The following is an 11,934-nucleotide window of genomic DNA, read 5'->3' as shown; positions in this document are numbered from 1 at the left end:
AGAGATGCCAATCTCATGCATGCGCAGTCAGATTGGTGCTCTTTTTTTTCCACTTTCACAGCAGCTACGTCACCTGATCTCACACCTGCGCAGTGCTATATTAGGAAAGAAGACCGAAAAAGAAGATGGAATTGAAGTTTAAAGATGACGCCGCCCTGCAACGAGCCCAAGAGGAATTCCAGGACGACGCGGGATCAGATCATGGGAAGGACCAGAGCCATGGAGGGATCTGCAGGATAAAAGGTAAGTGTAAATTTTTTGTTTTTAGTTTAGTTCTGCTTTAAAATAAAAAGTGGTATAAATAAACTAACATTCTGATTAGTAATACTTACAGCAGAGCTGGGCTTTTACACATTAATGGATTGTGGCATAAAAATTGAAGTAAACATGGAAGGATTCTACTTCTTCCATGCAGACATGTTTTTAGGAAAGTTTAGAAATAACTATAACATATACCTGTGTATATTTCAAACGCAGAACTGTATTTGTCCCAAATATTTATCTTAAGCTAATTTGTTTGAAAACACATTTCTATTATAAAAACAACACACTATTTATCCCCATTGGAACCCTGCCACCTCCAACATGGCGGCGAGCTCTGTACGGAAGTGACGTCATATCCATGACTTTGCCTTCCCTCCTTCCTGTCAGAGGAGGTGATACTGTGCTCGGCGTCTGGGCTGCTCGCCTTCTCTCAGTGTCATTCCGGACATCAAAATGGCGGACAAAGCGGGTGAGGAACCGGTCTTTATTATTTTAATGATTGTGTGTGAGATGTTAGGAGTGAAGGATTAGCATGGAAGGCCTGGTAGGCGTGTGGCCGAGGTAATGGCAGCAGAACTCGTGTGATATAGGTCATGTCAATGGACGGACAAATAAGAAATATGAAATAATCTAATATTTCCACTTATATCCCATTGCCATGAATATATATGTCTATTCTGCACCTTAATATGACTTTAGCAGTGGTTCTGCATGATAGTAACGTTAATATTAGTATTATATAGCACCAACATATGACGTAGCGCTGTACATGAAATATATTTTGTATTATAGCATGCAGGCAATTATTATAGATCTTCAGGAAGTTGTGATTTATCATTTAGTTTCCTATGTACTTGTATGTTATGTTTCTCCTCTGTGGAGGGTAAAGTTGCCCACACACATTACAATCTCTACAAATTATTATTATTATTAAACAGGATTTATATAGCGCCAACATATTATGCAGCGCTGTACATTAAATAGGGATCTTTTATAGCTATGCCATGCAATGTGAAGGTTATGGCAGATATATTGCTGAACTCCACCTTTTATAGGGACTGAAAAATCCGGATAGTACCACATGTTCTGTAAAGAATCCCTATTTATTGTACAGCGCTGTGTAACATGTTGGCGCTATATAAATACTGTTTAGTAATAATAAATTGTGCAGTTCTGTTAATAATCCCTATTAATTATACAGCACCATGTAATATGTTGGTGCTATATAAATCCTGTTTATTATTATTAATAATAATAATGATGATGAATGAATCAAGAAAGTCATCTGACATGTGATGATTTGCCCGGTTACCCTTCCCCTGACCCAGTAGTGTGTATAGGAAGGGGGTGGGTAGTGATAAATGGATTATCAGCCCTTCCCTTTAGAATAAGGTGACATCCAGCCGTAGGTATATATTAATCTGACTGGTGCAGGTCATTGCTCCATGGGAGGTCATTGTGTCCTCTGCCCGGGCTGCATATTCAGCTTCCACTTCTGACAGGAGAAACCCAATGTCATTTATCTGTCAGGCACCGGAGACTCCGACATTCATCAGATTTATGATTGCTAACAAATCCTCTACATGTTATAAACTGATTGTACAATGTCCTTTTTTTCATTATTTATTAAACAGGATTTGTAAAGCGCCAACATAGTATACAGCGCTGTACATTACATAGGGGTTGCAAATGACAGACAGATACAGACAGTGACACAGGAGGAGGAGAGGACCCTGCTCAGAAGAGCTTACAAGATCTACTGACAAGTTACATAGACATAAGTCCATTAAGTTCAACCACTCGGGAAATAAACATTTCCCAGATATAAAACCCTATGGACATAGTTGGTCCAGAGGAAGGCAAAAAAAAACTTGTTCCTTTCCATGAGGCAATCGGATGTTCCCTGGATCAGCAGTCACTGTTATTTTTACTATAAAGCCTTAATCCCCAGTTATGTTCTGTGCTTCTAGAAATCATCCAGCTTTTTCTTAAAGCAATCTATAGTAGTTGCTGAAACTACTTCCTGAGGGAGCCGATTCCACATTTTCACAGACCTTACAGTGAAGAATCCCTTCCTTATCCGGAGCTTAAACTTCTTTTCCTCCAGACACAAAGAGCGCCCTCTTGTCCTTTGTAATGATCTCAAAATGGGGAAGAGAGTTCTCTATATGGAGCATTTATATATTTATACAGGGTGATCATATCCCCCCTTATACGTCTGTGACCTGATGGCTGCTCTGGTAAGATAGTATAGACAGACCCTCCTATTACAATATTTTGGTAAAATTCTATTACAAAGATGGTAATATGTAGAGCTAGGTACACAGGTGCAATAATTGTCGTTAGAAATCGACAGATCAACGATTATGCACGACTATTTTGAACAATTGTATTGTGCACAATTCTGTACATGCTGTAAGGATACGATCGTTTAAATATAATCCACCAATAATGTACACACACTAGGATACGATCGTTTGAACGATGCAGAAAGTGACGTGTACAGGAGAAAGTGTATCGCAGAACAATCCACGATCACTGAATGACCGTACACACAATAGATAGCAAACAATCCTCGCCCAATCAGATCCGCCAGGACGGTCGTTTGTTTCCAGCAACAATCCTTCTTCATTTGCGTCGTTGTGCACCTATCAGACGAACAGTTGTTAGTCGTTTGTTTCCAACGATAATTATTGCTTGTGTGTACGCAGCTTATAGTGAGCTTCTCCTGATAGTGGTGATGGGATTTTGTTCATGCAGATGGGTTGCAGTCTGAAAATTCACTAGAAGGTCAGCTACAGGTCAAGTGCATCTGTCAATGAATTGTGAAGGACAAAGTTTGATACAACCCCGTCACATGAGGAGCTGTCTATCCCGAATTGTATTTTGTCAGGGTGAAGGTTAGAGCCTCACTAAAGTTTTTATTGCTTGGTGACCTCCTTATTAGCAGTAGAAGATTTGGGACTCGGTGCTCAACCCAGAAATGTTTTTTGAGCTGGGTGGGAAGAAATTGTAGGTGGGTGGCAGCCCCCCTGTATTATGACCCAACTCATCAGTAACTACCCAAAAAAAGCCGGGCGGTTGTTGAAAAGTGCCTGGTGGTGCGCTGGGGAGAATTTAGACTTCTGATAATAATCTCAGTTAAAGAAACTAACACCCAAAATAAGGATACTTAATTTTAAAAAAGTCCAATGAAATTTACAATTACTGTCACATGGCTAAAGGATTTTTATCTAAAACTTTGAAAACTTTGTCTGATGAGCCTAGTATGTTAATTTCTATCTGTGTCCCATAATGACCTCCCCTTTTATTTCTTGCATGGATCTCAGAGACAGAAAGTAGGAAAAAAAAATGTCCCTAATGTGGCCACATACAAAAATGTCAAGTCTTCACTATTTTATTATAGAAAAAAAAGTTGGGCCTTAATCCTAAATGGATAAAATTCTTTACATCCAAGACCTGACAGTGACTTGCAGACATGTGTAGGGTGGTGCACATTACCAGTAGTTGGTGAATGTGATTAGTTCACTTTATTTGACCTTGTCCCTCTGTCAGAGAGAAGTAGGTGCTGCAATCACATCACTTTGAGGTGTGGAATAGCTGCACATTGTGGTTCCTCTAGCTGGCTGACATGTCACCTATGGGGATCAATGGGGAAAGTATATTCCCACTGTGACACCTCAGTGTAAGTACTTAGAAAACAAGAGACTTTGGTTGTTACAAAGAACAAGAGGGCACTCTTTGTGTCTGGAGGAAAAGAAGTTTAAGCTCTGGATAAGGAAGGGATTCTTCACTGTAAGGTCTGTGAAAATGTGGAATCGGCTCTCAGGGAACATCCGATCTCCCTGTTGGAGCAAATTGTACCAGGGTTTTTTTGCCTTCCTCTGGACCAGCTATGTCCATAGGGTTTTATATCTGGGATATGTTTATTTCCCTAGTGGTTGAACTTGATGGACTTGCGTCTTTTTTTCCAACCTAACTACGTAACTATATGTGTCTCTTTATCTGCTGATAAAATATATCCAAAATATGACACAGTTTGCAGCTTTTTGCTTTTCTTTTTTTCTTGTAGGTAAAATTAGATAATTATGAAAGTTAAAACGAGACAAAGACAATTATTTGTTTTAAAACTTTTCTGTGTAAATTGTGTGTAAATTTTTAACAAATAACTTTTTTTTTTGTTTGTTTTTTTTTAGTTTCTTTGGCAGAGAAGAGACTTCTGGATGTAAAAGTTGGTCAGCTGCCCGGCTGGATTGCCACTTGTAATTTCACTCCAAATGGGATTTGGTCTGCAGTGAAAAGGGGTTAGTATGTAAAACACTTGTATTTTGTCATCTATAAATCTTCCTGGCAGTAAGGAAATGTGTAACTGCAAGTGATAATAAAGCTATGATGTAAGCATATAAAAAAATACATTTACGTTCAATTGCAGCTAGTGTAAAGATTTAAATATAATGTGGTATCGGACTCTTGCAATAAATTTATATCAGCACTTAGACTAGGCAGTGCTAGGAGGATGAGGTTGGGTCAGCCTACTGTGGCTCTAATTTCTTGGGCCACAATGTGGAGCTAAACTGAAAATAAAAAATGACACTTAGCTTTAACTTTAATCCCGCAGACCCCTCAATGGCGCTGGACTCTCCCTCAATCTGCTCCTGCGTCATCCTATGGTGCCGCCATCCTAATTCTTTTTTTCCGTCGTCTTCTCTTCTTGCTCCGTCACCCCATCTTGCACTGTGCAGGTGCAAGATCAGGTAACGTAGCCCACTGTGCATGCCCGAGCTCGGGCAAAGAGGGAAAAAAAGAGAGCTGATCTCCGGGCATGCGCAGAAGGAGCACCCACAGCCTTCCGGGATGCGTGACATAGGTATCCCGGGAGAGTCTGCGCTCCTAATCAGTCTTGATTGCTGCAGCTGCCTTATCAAAATGCTAACAGGATTAATAGGCATACTATAGAGACAGAATATATGTAAACTAAACTACAAATTTAGATTTATGTGCACAGAAATATGTGGGGTATATTCCTCATTTAATGATTGTCTATCAGTCATGTCATTAAACAATGTATAGTACAGAATGTTAATATAGATGATTTCCTATCCTAATAGAGGCTCAAAGCATGTAGCAATTAGTATATGGTGTTCTAGAGATTTACAGTTTTTCTGCTGAGGATTGTTTTCCTTGTCTCTGTATAATGTTTCGTTTTTTTTTTTTCCTTAGGTCATGATAGATATGTTAACAAATACATTAATGTGAAGAAGGGAGGCATTGGAGGAATTGCCATGGTGCTTGTTGGCTATATCACTTTGAGCTACATCTGGGAATATGATCACCTCAGTAAGTGGCTTTACAACTATTGACACTACATTGCAAGATGTACATTGCTAAATAAATTATTTTATATTACCTAATGTTATGTAATGGCACCATGTTAAGGTGGAAATGTATGTTTTGTTTAATAAGAAGGCTTTCAAATTCTGGGATTGGATGGTGTTCACAACTGCCATCCCCAATATCTGGGAGGAGTGAGGAAGACAGCTTTTGTTTTAGGGTGGATGTTATATACTTTTAGGCTGTGTACACGCGTTAGATTTTTGTAGTTTGAAAGGATCTTTCACGACTGCTTCCGACAATTTAAGAACGAATAGTGAATGAATGAGCACTGTATATACAGTGCTGTTCTGTTCTATGGAGAGGGGAGAACAAGCGAGCGGGACCCCCCTGCGCTCTCCTACCTTTACTTATTTCAATTGCAGTTGTTTATTTTCCGTTATCCGTGGATTCGCCAGGACAGATTGGATGGCCGTTGTGCACATCAGATTCTCTGAGAATCATCTGACGTGTGTACGTAGCCTTAGTCCTGCCAAACACAGGTGGCCAGCTCCTCATCGAGGTTGTGCAATGTATGCAGTCACCAGGTTTAGAATTCTAAACTCTGTATGTTCTGATTAAAGCAATTCATCGGTATTAGAGCTGAGATTGAGATCAATTGCATGCTTATTCTTTAACACTGATTTTGTTTTTCATTGCATACTTTTTTTACTTGTATGCAAACACAATTTGCAAGTTAAAAATTGTGCATGCAATAAACTGCTCTTTATTCCTAGGAGCAGGACAAAAGATTCTCTGACCTGTCTTGATCTCTACAAGTTGCCTGTACCTGTAAGAATTTTGTATGGAAAACATTATATCTAAAACATTTTTTTTTGTTTTGCAGAGCATGACCGCCAGAGGAAATACCACTGATCAAAAAACTCTGCATTTGTGTTGCTCCTCTGTAACAAGATCTGAAATAATAAATATTTCCACGTCAAGTATATGCGTATTTTTAAAATTACCTAATTACCCTAAAATCAAAGGCTGCGGCTTTCATATTCAGGCATATAGTGGATTGTGATTAATAAGTTATGTTGGATCAGGAGAATGATTCAGTCTTTTAGTACTGAAAACACTTTTGAAATAGCATGTTCAACTATAACAAAGTCAACTGCCATAAACAATTATACAAACAGTCAAACAAAATCTACGTAGTTGCTTGTTGTGAAAAACAGCTTAAACAACTATAATATCATCAAGACCTAGAAAGGATTGGCTGGCTATAGAACAGTGCTGACCACATACAAGGGTACAAATTGAAGAAGAGTGTTGGAAAGTAGGACATAAATATTGGTATCCCAACCAACCAATGGTTGCATACAATCTTTGGAGAATTTCGTTTTAGAATCCAAGGTAAAAATCAAGTGGTTTTATTGGATTGATGATCAGAAGTAAAAATCGCCCCATGATTCTAGGTAGATTGGTGATGACACTAATGTTGCTGGAGGCTCTGACAGGTCGCCTGCCTAGGTAGGTTTTGTTACATAGTAAGTCAGGTTGAAAAAAAGACAAGTCTTTCAGGAAATCGGGGGGATTCCTTTGTGATTTCCTGAGACAATCAGATCCCTGAATCAACAGTCTCTGTTATCTTTACTTTAAAGCTTTAATTCACAGTTATATTCTGTGCGTCTAGAAATCATCTAGCTTTTTCTTAAAGCAATCTATAGTAGTTGCTGAAACTACTTCCTGAGGGAGCCGATTCCACATTTTCACACACCTTACAGTGAAGAATCCCTTCCTTATCCAGAGCTTAAACTTCTTTTCCTTCTGACGCAAAGATTTCCCTCTTGTTCTTTGTAATGATATTAAAGTCAATAATTGGGAAGAGAGTTCTCTATATGGACCATTTATATAATACAGGGTGATCATATCCCCTTATATGTCTCTTCTCAAGGGAGAATAGATTCAGTTCAGCTAATCTCTCCTCATAGCGGAGCTCCTCCATTCCTTTTATTAGTTTAGTTGCCCTTCTCTGCACTCTCTCCAATTCCACAATTTTAGAATTTTTCCTGTGTTCTAAGGTAAAAATAGGTACCTTGGCTTATACCCGGATCAACCTATACTCAAGTATATACGGTATTGAAATGTGCATTAACTTATCCACAAGTATTGGATAATTTGACAACATGTCACCGCTACAGCATGCTCTTGCTCAGCGTTTAACCTGTTGACATGTCTTGTAGTGATGTACAAGCTGTTGGGAGGAACCACACTAATATATATATATATATATATATAAACACACCAGTTCCTCTAGAAGAGTGGTCCCCAACCCCTGGGCCAGTGCCGGTCTACAATTGTCTGGATGCAGAAGCGCCGGCAGCCCTCCTTACACTGCTCTAATGTGACAGCAGGATGGCAACATTCACACTGCTTACACAGAGGCTGCTGAGAATGGCAGAACAATGTATGTAAGATTTACTGCCATTCCCAGCAGCTTTGGCACCTGATAGCACACCAGCTCTTACACTACTCTGCTATTCTCCGCTAGTGTGCTGCTAGGAGGCCGAGCTGCTGAGAATAGCAGAGTAGTGTAAGCTGTAAATATACCGAGCCTAGGCAAATATTTATTCTATGATACCAGGCCCTGCTGTCAGAAAGTTGGGGACCACTGCTTTAGAACAGCGGTCGCCATCCTTTTCAGGTCCGCGGACCACTAAAATCACCGGCTCCCAACCGCGCATGTGCAGGAAGCCGGGTGTCACCCAAGGATCATTATAACATAACCCCACTCATTCTCCCATCGCGGATCTGAGCCTGTGGGCAGGGACACAGCCCACCCACGTCCCCGGGCCTAGGAACTGCTCGGGGTATGTGGTCCGCGGTTCTGGCTGGTGCATCCCCTCAGCGGGGTCAGAAGGACCACTGACCAGAGCCGCGACCCCCAAAATTTTCTTGCGGACCACTGGTTGGCGACCGCTGCTCTTGAATACCTGGAGTTAGTTTCGATGTAGAATTAAACCAGAAATTAAAAAACACACCTTTAATCCTGAAGATCTGTCCCGGAATCCATGCTCGGCCTGGTGCAGATATATTCTTCTCTCTTCTTATGTCGCCAATCTCGCACCGCACAGGCGCGATATCCGGTGACGTAAATGGGGAATTTTTTTCTTCCCTTAAAGTAAGGGCTCCTGTGCATGCCCTAGAGCAGGTTTTGGCAAACTCAGGCCTTAAGCCAGGTATGGACTAGCCGGTAGTTTGTTCCGGCCTAACACCCCTGGCCGATCCGGCGGGATCTGCCAAGGGGCGTTAGGAACTACCCAAGCCGGAGATGCCTCCTTGGTGATGCTCCCCTATTTACCATGACTGGCGTTGATATTCAGCTGCTGCATTAAATAGGGAAAGCTCCCTGAAGGTAAATCCCTCTCCCCCACAATGCATACAGAGGAGAGGGATTTCACTTCTGGGGTGTTCCTGGTGGTGGACGCAGCCATTAAGGCGGGACTCTGAGTCCGACCCAATGTACTTCTGCCCACCCCATAAATGGCCTAGTGGCCATAAAAGTTTGCCGACCCCTGCCGTAGAGCCTCCCGGGATGCTTGTAATCCAGGAGGGGTTGCATCCCTTTTTTTCCTTTTACTGGTTGTCTACCCTTTCATGTAAGGTGAAAATGTTGAGTTTACGTCCACTTTAAGTAAAAATGTCTGAATTCTGAAGTTACATTTTCCCCAAACCTAGATAAAAAAAAAAAAATATGGATGGACTGGGGCTAAGAGTCTCCTCTTTCTGTCACTCCAGATCAGTAACGCTAGGCATATACTATGCAATTTTCTATCAGTATGACAGTCAACATACATATTGATTCTTTTGTTGTGTGAAAAACCACAACCACGTGTTAAAAAATAATTTTCACTTGTTCACTACCTGATCAGTATTACAATGGTTGACAATCCCCATGCCTCTACTTTCTTCCTTGTCCTTTTTTTTTTTTTTCCCAATAAGACTGCAGAATTTAAATGTCTGTTATCGACTGAAAACTAACACTTTAATAAAGCTGTAGCTTAAACATTTTTTTTTTTAATTGACAGCGGATATTGTCGGGGCAGTAGTCAGAATTCTTATCTGTTTTTTTGTGTGTCCTAGGGACAAAACATGAAATATCTCCAAAATGAGGACAAAACCCCCTCTTGGTTTTAGTAGCATAGATGTCCATATTAAAATATGTCATCCCATGTCTTGTCTTGGTGACAACTACAATTGTGAAGTTCCCATCACACGGACTTTCATTTTCCACTGCAGTCTACTTATTCTAATGCTGAGCATTCCCTTTACATGCATGTCCATAAGCTTTTACTCCATCTGCAAATATCGGTATCACAGCACAGATATAATAATAATGTCGGGAAATACCTCAATACATGGATGTTTAACAAAGCATTTGCCCATATCAATGAAAATGGCTGCATCAGCCAAAACTAGTTCAGCTGCAAAACTTGTTCAAATAAATAGCACAGAGCAGCCCTCACCTGCATGTATGACTAGAATGTTACAGGATTTTATATACTGTTTTCTGACATTTTTGCTAGCACTGGTATAGGTTCACTATAAGAGCACAGAGATTTAAACCATGCAGGGTCCATTTCAATGGGAATTTGAGATATGCTGCTTGTGTTCAAATAGAAAATTAAAGTTTGACATAAATAGAATGCATTTGCAAAGCTTTACCTGTAGTCAGCCATGCTGTGTCCAAAGAAAAACAGCACCATGCAAAGCAGATTAAATGAAGCCTCTGAACTTAAGTCAATGTGGTTTGCCATGCTTACATGGTGCCATCACACATATATGAGTGAATGCAAAAAAAAGAGAAATTAGGTTGGGGTTTACAGTATACTTTGTAAACATAACCCAAGCCAAACCAAGATGTTTTAAAAAAAATATTTATAGGCAGCTTTTCTGATCAGACCATGTTTCTTTTAAATGAGATACCAATTCATAGGTTTTTTAGTTTGATTTAATGATTTCCTTACAGCAGGGTCAACAGTGAATGGTTTCAGCTCCTGCTAGATCCAAGCTGACTATCAGAGTTTCCATCACTAAACCTAGCAGAATAGTGAGCAGACAATACCAATCGGTGATCTTTTAAAGTGAAAACTTTACAACAGTTCTACATGGTTAATCTAAATATGTCCGCGCAGCACAAGAAGGCAGGAGACTCCGCCATTTTAAAAGAAATCAGCAACAAGATGTGGGGGAAAATGACTATAAAGAGATAAAATGGTTCAAGATTTTAATTTGGCTTCAAAGTAAACCTGTGCTATGAAAAATATGAATACTGATCTTGCCACCTCTCTCTCTTAAAATATTGTTTGCCTTGCTGGCAGGCTGACCAAAACAAACAAGAATGCAGTTCAGGAATTTTCTTTAATGGGTTGCTATAATTCAGTGAATCAGAATCTGCATAACAGCCAATTAACTAGAAGGAGGAACCAGGTCAGCTAAACACCTAGCAGGAGGAACCAGGGACAACTGCAGAGCACCCAGGAGATCGACCAACATGGAAATTTCGGTTTCCCTGAAGACTTTAATTGGTTTTTCAAGATTGGAGTAGCACTTAGTGAGGCGGGCAGCAAAGAATTTATGTACAATGTGTGTGTGTGTTTTATTTTAACAGTTATGACAACTAAGAAGTTTAAATAGTGAAGGAGTCCCTTTCTATTGGCCTGATTTATTAAAGCTCTGCAAGGCTAGAGAGGATACCGTTTTATCCATGGATCTGGGTGATCCAGCACATCTGGAGAAGCTTTCTTCAACAGCATTTGCTTCTTGCTAGCAAATGTTTTAAATCATGGACTAGATCCATTCCAGATTTGCTGGATTACCCAGCTTTACTGATGAAAGTGTATCCTCTCCAGCCTTGGAGAGTTTTATTAAATCAGCCCTTTTATATGTCATAAAGCATGTTCAGATATTCTTTAAAAAGTTATAATATACTGGAGCAAACATTGAAACTCAGCTTTTGTTTGTACAGACTTTCCTCTGAATTAAAAAAAAAAAAAAAAAAACAGTCCAGATAAAATACAAAATATTATACATATAGTAAAAACAGTACAGGTTAAATGTACACCATTTATTTAAAAAAAGGTAATAGCCAAAATAGCTTTCGGTAACTGATGAACAAAGGAAGTGTTTGTTAGAAATTGTTCAACGAATCATCATCAGAAGCTTGCCCGGTTATTTACAGAAGTAGAAGTTGATCCAGAACTAGTTAAAATTATATGTAAAAAAATAAACCCCTGTGTCCGTTAAGAACATCTGCATTTCATAAACAAATGGATCCACGATCATTGGACTCCT

The 11,934-nt window shown here is 39.8% G+C and overlaps 2 protein-coding genes across 2 annotated transcripts in view; one reads left to right on the top strand and one right to left on the bottom strand.

The window, feature by feature from the left end:
* The first annotated feature begins 609 nt into the window (after positions 1–609).
* ATP5MF (ATP synthase membrane subunit f) lies at positions 610–6,578 on the top strand. Its single transcript, XM_072418861.1, has 4 exons — positions 610–733; positions 4,461–4,568; positions 5,485–5,601; positions 6,482–6,578. Exons 1-4 carry the CDS (start codon positions 718–720, stop codon positions 6,508–6,510), a joined length of 270 nt encoding a protein of 89 aa, XP_072274962.1. The 5' UTR covers positions 610–717; the 3' UTR covers positions 6,511–6,578.
* A 5,114-nt stretch (positions 6,579–11,692) lies between these two features.
* The window catches only part of CPSF4 (cleavage and polyadenylation specific factor 4), a gene marked incomplete in the record, with an annotated part of 10,563 nt that continues 10,321 nt past the window's right edge, over positions 11,693–11,934 (bottom strand). The window contains 1 exon segment of the mRNA XM_072418860.1: positions 11,693–11,934.

Source organism: Pyxicephalus adspersus, chromosome 7 (assembly GCF_032062135.1).
Source record: "Pyxicephalus adspersus chromosome 7, UCB_Pads_2.0, whole genome shotgun sequence".
Lineage (NCBI taxonomy): Eukaryota > Metazoa > Chordata > Amphibia > Anura > Pyxicephalidae > Pyxicephalus > Pyxicephalus adspersus.
Note: the sequence above shows the minus strand (reverse complement) of the source record. Positions and strands in the feature narration are given on the sequence as shown.